At 39.3% G+C, this 14,715-nt stretch overlaps 2 protein-coding genes across 3 annotated transcripts; both read right to left on the bottom strand.

Moving 5' to 3' along the window:
* Positions 1 to 1,537: 1,537 nt before the first annotated feature.
* On the bottom strand, positions 1,538 to 5,030 carry pomk (protein O-mannose kinase). Its single transcript, XM_036573970.1, has 3 exons — positions 4,849 to 5,030; positions 3,514 to 3,794; positions 1,538 to 2,566 (listed from the first exon to the last, which is right to left on the bottom strand). The coding sequence occupies exons 2-3, from the start codon at positions 3,778 to 3,780 to the stop codon at positions 1,799 to 1,801; spliced, it is 1,035 nt and encodes a 344-aa protein (XP_036429863.1). The 5' UTR covers positions 3,781 to 3,794; positions 4,849 to 5,030; the 3' UTR covers positions 1,538 to 1,798.
* Positions 5,031 to 9,510: 4,480 nt separating this feature from the next.
* zgc:123321 (uncharacterized protein LOC559912 homolog) lies at positions 9,511 to 14,640 on the bottom strand. 2 transcript variants are annotated; one of them, XM_036573969.1, is made up of 6 exons: positions 14,534 to 14,640; positions 14,193 to 14,312; positions 12,684 to 12,779; positions 12,383 to 12,528; positions 11,040 to 11,221; positions 9,511 to 10,687 (listed from the first exon to the last, which is right to left on the bottom strand). In XM_036573969.1, the coding sequence occupies exons 2-6, from the start codon at positions 14,227 to 14,229 to the stop codon at positions 10,525 to 10,527; spliced, it is 624 nt and encodes a 207-aa protein (XP_036429862.1). In that variant the 5' UTR covers positions 14,230 to 14,312; positions 14,534 to 14,640; the 3' UTR covers positions 9,511 to 10,524. The 2 variants fall into 2 exon arrangements, with proteins under 2 accessions (XP_036429862.1, XP_036429861.1); XM_036573968.1 differs by having other exon boundaries at positions 12,684 to 12,814; positions 14,534 to 14,634.
* Between the last annotated feature and the right edge of the window lie 75 nt (positions 14,641 to 14,715).

Raw genomic sequence — 14,715 nt, 5'->3', positions numbered from 1 at the left:
CCCTCATGTCCACTTGGTGAGCAGTTACATACTATTGTTTTGAAGTAAATGTGTCCCAAAGTCTAAAAATCAGTGTATAACATTAAGAATTGTCACTACTGAAACACATATTTCTGCAGTTTTGTAAACTTTTTTGTTTTCATGAAAAATATTATGATTTTATGTGTGTACATGGTGTGTACAGTTGTGTTTGCTAGTCATGTAGGCTACTGTCTAGACTTTTTGAGTTGTGCTCACAATTAGCTAAAATTGTCACCAGCCAGTCACTAGTCAGTCAAAGTCCAAGTCTGTTAAAAGTCTGTGTCTTTAACTCTGACTTTGAACGAATTTATTCAGTTCTCATTTTCCTTGTTTTTGAAGTATTTCAGTAGACAAATAGAGTTTTTTTTTGTAATCTGTGTGCCTTCTTTCTTTGTATTTCTATTGTCTTTTTTGGCCCCCAGCCCACCATAAACATTGCACATTGGCTGCTTAAGACAAAAGGTTTGTTCATTTAGTATTAAGTAAAGCACAACATAAACTGTCAATTTAGTGGAGTGAAATAACTCCATGTCTGTGTATGAGGAGCTAAAAGCTGCTACTACATAAGCTTTTTTTTGCTAAAATCAGAGGCTTCATTTCATGTGTCTGTGCATATTAACATCATAGGCACAGGCTCAAAAACAAGGTCCTGTCCAATGTTTAGGCCTCAAATGCTAAATTAACATAATACTAATGAAGATATGATGATAAAAGTAGGTAATGCACTTACATCATTGAAACACACGTCGTTCAGAGATGCCAGTTTTCCGTTTCAGCTAGCACACTTTCAGATCAGAGTGCCCTGAGGACTCTCAAAGAGTAGAATTAGCAGAATTACTGGAGTTTTGAGTTTCCTCTCAGAATTCTCATTTTAAAACCAGTGAATCAGCTCTGGCAGCCCAAGTTTGAATGCAGACAAAATTCATGGAGGGTTTAGAAACTAGCTGATGAAATCAATTAAGCAACTGAGAAAACAGAAAAAAAGCAGTGCAGTGGTGAGCAACAAAACTGCATTTCTGTTTAATGTTATTCATAATAGAAGGAATATGCAGTCATTATACATTATATGAATGAATCATATAAGGACACACTGTATATAACATTACACAATGATAAAAAAGGCACATAAAACTGTATTCTACTCTAAGACCTGGTTTGCTGTACATTTCATAAATATATATTTAAATTTTATGTGCACCTAATTTACTACTGTCCAGAGCTATTGCACAGGGTGAAATATTATGTAAGACGGTATTTAAAAAAAAAAAAAAGTAATGTTGCTGATATAGGATCACTTTTTTATGGTTAATTTTACTCAGATCATATCAGCATGTTTTGTCAGAGCAGATCGATCATAACTTCAAATGATGTACTACAATGCCACAACTACTGCAATGTACAAAAAGTTGACAGTCACAGACATATTGATATATATAGCATATTACAATGTAAAAACACAGGAAAATTACCTTTATAATAAGAGACAAAGAGAATGAGAAGTCACTGACCAAAAGCACATGGTTTAAACTTTATTAAATGCATCCTGTTTTTCTTAAACAATTATCAATGCTCAGACAATGCAAAAATGATAAGAAAACTAAGAATTACTAAGAAATAAAGAATTACTTTAGGATCAGTTATTGCCTATTCTGCTAATCAATACTACTACAAGGACAGGAAATACTTAACCACTATTAGTCACATTGGCCTCAGACTGCCTCTTTGACTTTTTCTTAATATGTGAAATAAATGAAATACAGTGTCATACAATGAAATTTTACAACATTTCTCTGACAATCTCTGTGTGGCTTTCCTTCATGCTGTCATAAACAGAGCGATACGCATTCAGGACCTCACGTGCTGATGGCCGTAACCGAGGATCCTGCTTCTTACACTCTGCATGTATCTGAAAGAGGTGGAAATGGATAACGTCACTTCCTGAGACGTGACCCAGCAAAAAACGTGTCACGTCTGGAATCTTCCAGATGTCTGACTTTTCATCGTAACCAGGCATCCGATTGTCTGAGAAAGGCACATCCTCGCCATAAGGCCACAGCTGCTCTGGAGCAACAAACTGTCCCATCAGCTGATGGTGACCACACTTTACCCCCTGACGGCCAGGCACTACCTCTGGCAGGGCATCCAGGTCATTTGCTAAAAGCCGCAGATCAGAGGTCAGGAGGAACTGACTGAGCGTTTTGTGTAGGTCATTAGAGTCGCACATGACACGGGTGCCCACTGGGCTGTTGTGCAAGAAGACCAGGAAGGCAACATAATCCAGTGCCAGCCGCAGCCGTGTCTGCCAGGAGTTCTGACGGTGGTAACGATCCTGAGCAAGAGTAGCATCTAGTGTGAGTGCAGATCCCAAAGGGTGGTACTCTGTTACAAACACTCCATCTTCTTCACATGCGCCCACTAGCGTTACTACACGGACACTCTGCAGTGACCGCAGCATGGACACCCCATGAAGGAAATCAGCTTTATACTGATTTGATGAAAGGACAGACAGTGCTACTTTTTGCCCCTGCCACTCTGACAGATACACCTGGAACACACAAAAGAACCCCATTAATTCCAACAAGCAACATTCTGGTACATATGAGAATGCAGCGAAACTTCAGCCACCAAAATTTTTCACTGGAAAAAAACAAAATTAAATAGACCTACAATAAAGTTCTAAGACTTTACAAAACATTTTAATGGTAATGAAAATAAGAAATAGTGATTAGATTGATGTTCACATTCCATGAAGCTGATAGCTTTGAATATTCTTCTCCACCTTAAATGGTGTGACAATTACATTCTTCCCATTCGCTTTCGTTTGCCTTCCCAGGCTTCACAGATGCATTCAAACAGTTTGAGCTGCAGCAGATCAACACTGCAAATGTTGGCTGTGTGAAACATTTTCACAGTTTCTACAAAGAACATCATCATAGTTTATGTTGAGTATCAAGGAACATCATCATCAAGAGGAGAGGAGGTACTGTAACCAAGAACATCTATATTACAAGACTGATTCCACAAAACACAAGATCCTGTTCGATATGCAGAATACAGCAAAACAACAGAAGCAGAAAGGAGAGTCTCTTCTAGCACACTAACTCCATCTGTAGCCACAGTTCTTGAAATGGCATAAAGTTTACAAACAACAGAGCCAAAGAGCAAATTATGAACTAAAAAATAATGGACTCCATTGCCTTGGATAAACAACTATTATCTGCTGTCAATGACGCTGGATTTCATGTTACAATTTGTAGCCTACTGTAATAATTTTAGTACATTTATTTTATGTAAACTGTTTTAATTTATTGTAAGCTATCGGATTTTTGATTTATTGTTAGCTAGCATTTAGGTTTTCAGCCCATTGTATTTTCGGCTAAGAATTTTCATTTTGGTGCATCACTAGTAAATACACATCAAACATTCATTCGCCCAGAGAGCATGATAATGTACTGAAACTTTGAGGATCTACACACAACATAAGAGTCTGACCTTCTTCACAGCTCCCTGTCCAATCAGCCTGAGGCGACGGACATCAGCACTGATTTCGGCACACTGTAGCCAGGGCATGCAGCTGGTCATAGTGCCCACCTTAAAGTACCCTGGAGGACAGTGTTTATGTGCTGAAGGAGGGGCACTGCCCTGGTATACAGTGTCCAGATAGATGTAGAGCAGCACATTGGCACAGAGCAATGCTACCAGACATAGAACCACTGCAGGCACCCCACACTTCGCCCCACGTCCACTACTGCGACCCATGGCGGCATTTTAACCTGTGTGAGAGAAAAGACAGGAGTAGACTAAAAATAGAAAAAAACATGAAATTCTCCACATTACAGCAACTCTGTGATTACAGACCAGAATAAAGCTGTCTAAAATAAAACTTTTGAACTAAACCAGACACAGACGGCATTACAAAATTGGACCGGCAAAACCTGAAACTAAATGAAGGTGGTCTTTATGTATTAAGCAGAATATTGTAAGTGTCAAAACTAACATGTCATCAATCTCCAGAGTGGTGCCTGTAATAAGCACCCAAAACTGATGAGATGGATATACACTGGTCCCAAAAAGTATTTGGACATTTGAACCATATTTAATGCATTATTCCATTGTGTTAGAATATGCCTTTGTATACTTCTGAGTTCATGACCCCATCAACGAAGACAAGCTCAGCAGCACCACTGTAAGAAAAACAGCCCCAGACTTTGAAGTTTCCAGCTCTTTGCTGTATAGTGTTTCTCAGCCCTGGACCTGGAGGCCCCCGCCCTGCTCTGTTTTAGTGTTTTCACTGCAGATCCAACTAATCAGCTCATTAGCGGTGCATTATTGAGTTAAAGTGGATGTGTTAAAGTAGGAAAAGCACATAAATGGACCAGGGTTGAGAAACACTGCTGTAGAGAATCCTTAGTGCATAGTGTAGTTCAGTTGGACTTCTCCAGGCTTTCTCCACTCAAAGACTCTACCATCAGACCGATGAGCAAGACGTGTTTCTCTCCGAAAGAAATATGTCGTTAAATACTTTACGAAGTAACCTAAAGAATTTCATTACAGTTTACCAACGATTAAATGCTTACGGTGTCTAAATACTTTTGGGGGCCACTGTATTCTGATGTGGAGTAATTTTTCCCCCCACGCGAAACATCTGATCACGACAAAACCAAAACAGTTGGCAGGTTCTAATTATGAGTTTGTTCAGAAAAAATGGACATATTTAATAGAGTCCACGCTCAAGGCAGACAGATAACCTACACAGGTTAGTTTGAGGAGTGAAACCCAGGTCCATACTAATCCTATTCACATCATTTCCTACATACATACGCTTACCGTGCTGTGCTGTTTTCATACTCAAGTCCGCCAGTCATGTATTTCGTAAATGAGGTAAAACAAGCATGATATTGATAATCAGCTACACGCTGTGAACGCTAAACGTTTCTCTACTGCTCGTGTGTTTTCATTCTGCTTTGTCTTCTTCTACGAAACGAGGATTGCGAAGTTTAACCTGACCTGAGCGCTGCTCTGCCATCTAGCGTCAGGCAGCGGTAACACGGTCTGATTTCTCACAGATGGAATCGATTGAAAACCAAATAAGCGGTTCAACTTCTCCACTTTGATGAAACGCTCACGGTGGTGGTCTCACAGAAACGTCCGATAGTATATGACAAAGTTAAACTTTATTTCCTACCTCACAAAGGAAGCTGTTCTCAATTTGTGTTATAATTTGTTTCATTTCTTATTCAGTCTGTTTTCACCGTCTCCATGGATCAGCTTCATTCAATATTAACACATTCGGTGTCAACCTGACACCCTCCTGTCACACTCTCGCGCAGCGCGTGGATCAGGGCGGATATCGGGCTGTAATACAGGCAGGAACTTTACTGTGTTTAGACGATATGAAATGAGTGAATGATGTAGGCTTTTTTGTGTGCTCTGCTGCTGATGGAGCGAGAGACGGGGAGGCTCGAGGCGGGCCGCCCGCAGCGCAGGGTTCGGTTTCGGGTGGCGTCCGCGCGCTCCGGCCGCGTGCTGGCGGAAGTCTTTCGAGAGGAGCCGCTTGAGGACCCGGCGGACTCGGACACCACCGGCAGCTCGGAGCCCGAGCGCGCAGCCTCGCCCGCCATCAGTGAGGTCAACAGCCACCTGAGCGCAGCGGTGGGAGCGCGCGTGGACGACAGCGGGAGCGAGCCCGATGACCTGCTGCTGTACGCGAGCGGCGCGAACGAGCGCCTCTTCAGCGGCAAGCGCGTGACCATCCGCAGCAAGAACGGAACGGTGCGCGGGGTGAGGGACAAAGTGAGCGCGGGGCAGATGCTCTTCAACACGCTGGCCAAAGTGTACGGGGTGAGTACGAGGCTGGACGCGGGATGTATGGAACGGGTGGGTGGGCCTCAAATATACCCCCACTTCCACCCGTCAGCCTAAATGTGAACCTAAATCATGAGCTGAAACCACCATTACCAGCAGACTCAACGTCTGAAATGCCGACATTCATTAATTTACAGCTCATTTTTAGCAATTTGACTACTTTTTGACTACAAGGGCAGTTTCATCGATTTTACAATTATCTGCGTAATTCATTCGTTGAGATGTAAACAATGTCATTCAGAGTTCTTCAGGTTAATGGAGAATGTGTTGTATATGGTTCTACATAGCACCAAAAAGGTTTCTGCTATCGTTACGATGTCAAGCTTGTAACAATAGTAGAACCCTTTTTGGTGCGACATGGAACCATTTTCAAAAGTTTCTGTACAGAACCACATACAACACATTCTCCATCACACTGCAAAGAACTCTTTTAAGCATTAAATGGTTCTATATAGAACTCATTGTTCTAAATAGAACCATTCCTTTTACTGAAGAACCCTTGAAGAACCATCTCTTTTAAGAGTGTAGAAAAACTTGAATTTGAAAATGTTCCTTGATGATCATTAATGGTAATTTGGACCCTTCAGGAACATCTGTGACGTCACACGTTAAAGAACTACACGCTCGATTTAAGAGCCCCTTCAGTAAGGTTAGGCTACTTACAGGGTACAAAACAAACCCATTGACAGTGATTCAGAACTTCCCTAAATCTGAATGAATTGTGAGAAAAATGAATGCGTGTGAGCGCACATCAAATGATGGCATTTGCAAGGAACTTTATTCCTAGTTATGCTCATTTAGAAGGCCAGTGAGGCTGTGAAGCAGAAAAAATGTGTAACTTTTAAGCACTTGACTATTTCCAGTAGACTATTATACAACACTATGGCAGTTGAGTCTCAGCCTAAACTGGATTTTTAATGGTGAAATACATTAGCATTGCAGGTTAGTCTAAAACCAGGCTTAATCGAGGTTCACTAGGCCAGCCCTATACATCTTAGTGAATTAAGCATACAGTTGTATACAGGAGTTTGAACATGCTTGGTCAAATTACATGTTTTTTGATTTTCTAAGTGAAAAAAAAACACATCCTCCACAGGGAACAAACCTAAATATATTGGAAACATTAAATACAAAAGCGTAGGCCATATTTTATGTTTTGTTTTCTCGCTGTATTGAATTGAGTGAATTAAACAGCAATTGTGTATTAAAATGTGCAGTAGTATGTTCTCTGTAAAGGATGTGTTAACTTATTTTCACAATTTGACCAGGGGTGCCCATACTTTTGCAAACAACTGTACATAACCATAATAAGTGACTTTAACTCTGGCTGACCACTTAAAATGCAGACAGAAAGGAAGATATTCCCTGTCCATTGCTCAAGGACCCTCAGCCAGTGTGAAGTTCGGTTCCCACCTCCCACAAGGAGATCAAGAGCTCAGCTGATTTCCTGACTGACATATGACAGAAGCCAAAGCTAAACACTGTTGACAAGCTAGAGGGATGGACTGAATACAGTAGAACATGGAGTATTTGTGAATTTATGTTATATGTTGGTATTGAGTTTGTATATATCTTGTGAGTGTCTAATGTCTACAGTAAAGTCTACAACAGAGTATAGAAACAATCAAACGAAAGCTATTTTAGTAGTAAACAAGATGTGAAGGAATGATGCGTGAAATAGAGATTGAACCGCATGAAAGAGCACATTGTGCATTGCTTACAAAGGTCACTTACATTTAACAAATCGAGACTGTTTTCTGTTTCTTCTCCTAAGGGCTCTCTGCATGGAAACAAGCCAAAGAGACCATGAGCCTCTGCTTGCCAAGAACACTGCAGTAGCTTAAAGCAGTGCAGAGCAGAGGGTCACACCTGGACTATTGGGTGAAGGGCCTCAGGGGCCTATGATAAACAGAGGCCAAGGACTATTTGGGTCAGTTGCTGTAAACACAAGGTTTGGGGAATCTCATTACTGCTCACAAACATCAACGTCCAGTTTTACTCCTCATGGTGTACCTTGAACAGAATATATCATCACTTTGAAGGAAAAGGCAAACTTTTAATGAAAGTTAATGTAAAGAGATTTTATTCAAAGTAATTTTGGAGCATTTTTATTGCTTCATTTAACATGACATTTTCACACAATGTAAAGGACAACTGCTGTGCTCAAACAATATAGAAAAAAAAAATTGGAGGTACATTTTTTTTGGACAGTGACAATATCCAAAAATGTGCCTCACATTCTTTGTGTTAAGGTAAATAATTTTATTAGAAAATATGTGTTTGATAGAAAAATAGATAGGATCCTTATTAATCCTGAAGCAAACTGTAATCATACATGATTAACCTACTTTGCAGACTTTCTGTGATTACTTAAGAAGTGCTTTGTTTCATTATTGTGCTGATTCAAATACACACTTGTGAGTAAATACGCATATGCTGCAAGATAATCAGTGTTCATAGCAACTGACCCTCCTTTTTTTAAACGTCTTAATACAGAATATTTGTAGAAAAAACACTGTAAATATGACCTTTGTATTAACATTTTCTTTGCATCAGTATGTTTTGATTGAACAACAAGAATGACTGTAATTTAAGGACAACTGGCTTTTCAGTTTTGTATGTTAATGTCTATTTTGTTCTAAAATCGTTGCATCTTTAGTAACAAGCAAACCGTGTGTTATGTATTTTTGTTCGGTTCTTCTGCTTTTTATGAAATTAGTGTATTCAAAGTAGGTTTTTTAAAGTCGTGGTTTTTATTAAGTGAACACAAAACATGCAGTTAATAGTATTTTTAGCGTACTTTTTTGTGAGCATGAAAGTTAATATTTGTAATAAATACGCAAGGAAACTTCTGAGGATATTTTGGTGTGCACCACCTCCGCATGTGTAAGTTCAATTATGAATAAGATCAGAAGGTCAAAGAGATCATTTTCTCCTGCATAATTCAGTATTTGTTCTGAGAGAGAGAGAGAGAGAGAGAGAGAGAGAGACGGAGAGAGAGAGGGGGAGAGAGAGAGAGAGGAGAAGGGAGAAGGTTATCTCATATATCAACAGTTCATGTTTAAGACGTACCTTACACATTCTAGGTACAAGTCAGGTATCTGACCCTGAAGTAAGGTTAAAGGCCATGCGTCCAAGGGCACCAGTGAGGATTAAGAGTAAAGACAAAGTGGTCAAGTAATCATGAAAGTTTTCTCTAAACTTTGGAAACAATTTCTCTTGTTCTCTAAACTTTGGAAACAATTTCTCTCTAGCTACAAAGCATGGAAAAGGCTCTAACAAAGATATTTTACTTATTTACCACACTACTTTGGTTTAGAAGGAGACATTGTATAATACACAAAGACACTGGCAGTTTAGACTCTGAAAAAGCCAGAAATACCACAAGTTTCATAAGTTATATGGCAAATCTAACCAGAACAAATACAGGCAATAGTTCCCCACTCAGCAAACAACCAGTAATGACAAAACAGACTGTTTCTGTTTTATACACATACATGCTCTTTACAGACAATATGACAGCATGACAGTTACCAAAGACATTACACATTAGACATTACTAAAGGCAATACACATTGAATGCACTTACATAAAGGCTGTGCAAAGGCTGTAGCATAACTTGAATCTTATGGACAAAAAAGGTTAAATTAATAAAAAAAAAGACAATGAAATATGCTTGCTTACTCATGATTGTTTTGTCTTAAGCATGTTGGTGCTCTAACATAGGCCAATGCTTAATATATATTAAGTTAGCGTAACTGCCTATTAGTCATGGCAGTAAAAGAGTGCAAGTAGCGATATAACGGATTCAGTAAAAGCATTAGAGGGCCTGGTCACCATAGGCCCATCTGTGCTACGGGCCACAGTGCAAAAGAAATAACTGTACAGTCAACAAAAGTGTACAAAGTAGTAGTGAGTTAATAGTAAGTATAACCTTTACAAAGTGGTGCAGCGAATCTTCATAATATCAAGGTTATTCAAGTCATCACCAGTCAGAAACTCACGAAAATAGAACACAAAAGCTTTCATCGTCTAATACTATAAATATGTCTCAAAATTACTTGCAATCTAACAGAATTTTATTAAAATAAACATTCCGTGCCGGTTTCCTCCATCTTACATTACAGTGCATGAGCAGCAACATAAGAGAGAGGTCGTATTAGAATTGGGGAAAGCAGAAAGATGGGAGCATAAAAAACTTTCTGTCAAACAATCTGCCATTGTTATGAACATTTAGCAAGAAGAAAAGCTTTTAAGAAGTTCTTGAATAAAGCTAACTATGGATGGTTCAATATTATTACAAATGTAAGCTACTTAATAATTTGAGGCTGATTATGTTTGAGATTATGGTTTTGTGCCCTACTACTAATGCACTTACTGTCCCAGCAAGGAAGCTTCGCAAATTTGGGAGTTTCTTGCTTCTTATAATGACTTCAAATGGTAGTGGAAGAAACACTGCTTTGTATTTGCTAATGTCAGACTTAATTCAGAATGGACTAGCTGAACTGAAGTTTACAACTGTTTCCAAATGACATCTGTTAAGTAACTGTAAGTTGGTTCTAAAACCAAACTTTGGTTTTATTGATATTTGCACTTAACCATTGCTGACAGCATGCTGAGCTTTCATCACGTGGACCATCAGAAGACGGTGAGCAGGGCGAAGACTCCATACAGCAGACCGCAGGGGTAAGCCACAAGCAGCTGCTGTCCACCCATATCCAGAGTCGAGCTGAAGATTTTAGAGGCTGATAAACTGCACCAGCCAATCACAAGCAAGGCCAGCAAAGTGCCCAACAGTCCTCTGGACACACAAAGCAGAAACAACTTCATTACCTGCCAAGAATCTGGAAAATCCCTCTTGTTAATGTGATAGTTTCTTTTGTTTCATTAAGAAGCATTAGCATAAATGCTGAGTATGTGGTTTACAAAATGTGGGAGAACTACAGGGTGTATTAACAAAACAACAGACTGAAAGTGATCTTCTGTGAATTCAGACAGAGACTGAAAATGATATGTGGATGTAGGAAGTAACTACAAAGTTTTGAAGCTATTGCTGGTTGATTGAGATGGTTTGATTGCACTGTTCCATTGTTCAGCTGAGTTTCAGATTATGTGTAAAAGACTTGGTAACCCCTGTGGTGGTAGTTACTCACTGTAGAGAGTAAACAACAGCAAAGGCAGAGAGAGCCACCATTGGCAGTAGGGAGTATCCTAATACACTGGCCACACATCCATAGGATATGGTGTATGCACTCATCAGATTCAGCAATGTACACATGCCAAGACAGCCCAGTGCACTGATACCATACACATAGCCAAAATGGGCCTTGCCTGCCTGCGAAGAGAGAGCAAACATAGACAATGAAAAAAAAAGAATAGATCTCATTACTAATACAATGTATAACTGAACAGATAATGATATAATAGGGGTGTAATGATACACACAGGCCATTCACAATACTGGTTACTTTGAACAAAATCATGACTATAATTAGTTATTTGCTTATATAAATTTCATTAAATAAAACTTGCAACATATTTTATCATGTACTGAATGAGTTTACTACCTTTTCACAAACTTACTGCTTTTAGTTTAAAGATGGGGTGAAAAAAGACTAGGCTAGTAATGTTAGCTGAGGTAACATTCCATTAGCACTTCTGTTTATCTAAAAGACTGACTGCCTCTCTCAGTAAATTTCAAGCCAGATATCATCTACAGTGGTGTTTTGTGGTTTTTATATGGCCTTATATTAACGTATTAATGGCAAAATATTGAGTGGTGTGCTGAGTAATTGAGCACTGCTTGGAGTTGCCAAACTCTGGCGCACATTGATAAATGTTGCCGCCAGTGTTCATACCTTCATTAAAAACAATGACTGCGCATCTGGTGGCCTTAAGAAACCTTTGGCATGACTTGTAATGCTACATTCGCTAACTCTGTAATGTGAGTAAAACTGTAAGTTGCTCTGGATAAGAATGTCTGCCAAATGTCTAAAACGTTACTAATCATGTTGCTTGCTAATCAGCAAGCTAATGACACTGGAGCTAAGACAGCTAGGTCGTTGTTGTAGTTGTTGATTGGTGCAAGTCTACAAGCTTTGGTGTTCAAACAGTGCAACTGCATTAGATGGCATAATTCATAGAATTGTCCACAATGTATTATCCCAACTCCATGACGCACATTGGTACAGTCTTGCACTGTGATATCATGATGCATCATTACACCCCTGTAATGTAACCATCCTTCCAACTGTTTTTCATAGCATTATAATTGATCATATCAAATGAAAGGTGTAAAGCAGGGCTCATTAGTTCTAGTCCCAGAAGGCCAAAGTCCAGCACAGTTAAATGATTTCCCTGCTCAAACACACCTAATTCAACTCATCCGTTAATTATCAGGTATAGTTGGTGTTTTAGAGAAATCACAAACCTGTGCTGGACTATGGCCCTCCAGGACTGGAAGTGAGGACCACCTGGTGTAAGGTATATTTTATACCATTAAAAGAGTGATGCCCATAGCGATGCAGAAAAGTACAGGACCAGTTAAGTCTGTCTCATTCATGATACTCCCATCCGCTGGCTTCAATGGGTTCAGCACAGTCAGAGTCTTCTGCCAGATGTGATCAAAGTTAATGCCCAGTTCTGATGAGGTATACACAGATCAGTGTCCCTCGTTCATTCCCTTGTTGATTTAGTCAAACTCACTAATCATTATTTAAAATGATTCTTATATACCTTTACATTAAATAAGTATTTAAACACAAAAGACATTTCATCTTAATATCTATATTATTTACCTTCTAACAATGGGGGTTCTTCCTCAAAGCAGTCAGTGTTCTCAGCAGCCCCCGGAGGAGCTCCAGGCTGGAACACCTTCCCAGTGTAAGGTGGGTCTGTTGGTGGGGCATAGTAAGCAGCCACATCATCTCTGCCAATCAAATGGTACACAGCTATTTAAAATCACAGGTGCTTCACATCTATTAACGGGCCCATAACCTACACCTTTCTTTTGTGTGTTATTTGTTTTTCCCCCCTGAGATCCACTTGTAATGTTTTTGTGGGTTTATGTACGAAAAAACGGCTGTATTACATGAACATTTTCCAACCGTTATTTATTCCTTATAACTTAACTGGCTGGTTTTATTACTGTGCATTTAAGACTGATATGTGTAAATTATCTCTTTTCTGATTGGTTGCCCTGTATTGCGCTTCATTCAGAAAGCTGTTCAAGCTGAAAACCTTCTTAATGCTTCAAAGCAAATGGGCAGGGCCAACCTGCTGAGTAGGCTAGATATATGTCAATATGTTGGTTTTAATGACATCACAAAAACAATTAATTTAAATTGTCAGCTTAGTTTTCATATATGAGTCATTTGGACTGGTGAGTAAATGGTATGTTCTAACAATGTTTACATATTCATCAAACTCTATTATTTTTTCATGATATTGACCCTTTAACACCTAACGGTAACTCTCAGCATGGAGAACGTTTCAGTGCACACACACTGAATTGCTAGTTTATTAGCTACCTTATAGATGCACTTTATAGGTATATAAATACAAATGCAGTGGTTTACAACCCTGATCTGCACATTGTAATGTTTCTCCTGCTCTAACACACCTGATCTAACTAATCAAGGCAGGGTTTCCCAGAAGCATCCTAGTACAAAGACAATTCTTAAATGCTAGAGTGAGCATCACACTGAACTCCCTCTCTACCAGTTAAGATGATATTGTGTCACAGTTTCCCCTTGTTCCTGTGTCTGTTACTTACTCTGTTTTGTAGCCATGTGCTTTCTGCCATGTGCTTGTGGTTTTTTTTTTTGGTTCTTGTGCTCCGCCATTTCCCCCACCTTCCCTATTAGTATCCTCACCTGTCTGTAGTCTCTGTCTCCTCCCTCTCCCAGGTGTTCCCCATTTGTTGTAGCCTTTATCAAACCCTTTGTTTCAGTCAGTGTTTGTCTGGTCAACTTGTCACTTTGTTTGATGTAGTGGTTCTTTCCTTACCCCGTGTTTTGTTTGCTCTTTGTGTTTCTTTGTTTAAGTCTTGTAGTTAGTTACTTTGTATTTTGTTAGTTTGTTTTGGTTATTAAAGTCTGCTTGCACTTATATCCAGCCTCCTTGCTCCTTCCATACATGACATATTGACACTAATATGCTTTTCGGGAAACTGGGCCCATCCCATTAACCTCTTCCTGTGTTAAAACTAGGTGTTCGTGTAACTTAATGTATATCAACAAAGTCCTCAAGATGCTGATCACTGCATTTATTGTAGTGAATACAATGGATATTAGTAACAGTCTTACATATTGTGGTAATCTGGGCTGGTATATGCTGCTTCATAGCCACATGCTTCTTGCCCCTGATTATCAATATAATACTCAGACTGGTAGAAGTCTTGATCAAATTGCTGAAAGTCCCCCATTCTAAAAGCAACACAACAAGAGACAACATGGTAGTAAGCACCGGAAGATCAGCACTACACTATGACAAAGCAACTTTAGCTACTGGTCATTAAGTACTATCATACTACTCACTGTCTCTGTGTGCTCTAAATATCTGAGTCATACATGTATATAAAGACAGAGATACTCTTTAAACATCTGACTTGAAAAGTTTAAACTAAATCTACATCTAATATAAATACCTTAACAAGTCCAGAAGAGTACTCCTGCGATGAACAGAGTGGCATATTATGGTGAGGGTCCGCCTGGTCACAGGACAGCTGCTAGCTGTGTGTAATATGTATTTGAGGGGTTATTTATAGTCGGCTATATTTACACAGAAGACATAGACAGCTCTGAGACTAGTGGACAAGCCTAGGAATTA

This window comes from Colossoma macropomum, unplaced genomic scaffold (genome assembly GCF_904425465.1).
Source record: "Colossoma macropomum unplaced genomic scaffold, Colossoma_macropomum, whole genome shotgun sequence".
Lineage (NCBI taxonomy): Eukaryota > Metazoa > Chordata > Actinopteri > Characiformes > Serrasalmidae > Colossoma > Colossoma macropomum.
The sequence above is the reverse complement of the archived record's forward strand: the minus strand, read 5'-3'. Positions and strand labels throughout refer to the sequence as shown.

Coding starts and splice junctions, on each gene's coding strand:
- pomk (XM_036573970.1), bottom strand. CDS start 3,780: ATGGGTCGCAGTAGTGGACGTGGGGCGAAGTGTGGGGTGCCTGCAGTG. Junction 2,567..3,513: donor GACAGGGAGCTGTGAAGAAG/GTCAGACTCTTA, acceptor TGTGTGTTCCAG/GTGTATCTGTCAGAGTGGCA.
- zgc:123321 (XM_036573968.1), bottom strand. CDS start 14,311: ATGGGGGACTTTCAGCAATTTGATCAAGACTTCTACCAGTCTGAGTAT. Junction 12,529..12,683: donor AGAACCCCCATTGTTAGAAG/GTAAATAATATA, acceptor ATACCTCATCAG/AACTGGGCATTAACTTTGAT. Junction 11,222..12,382: donor TGGGCATCACTCTTTTAATG/GTATAAAATATA, acceptor CTCTCTTCGCAG/GCAGGCAAGGCCCATTTTGG.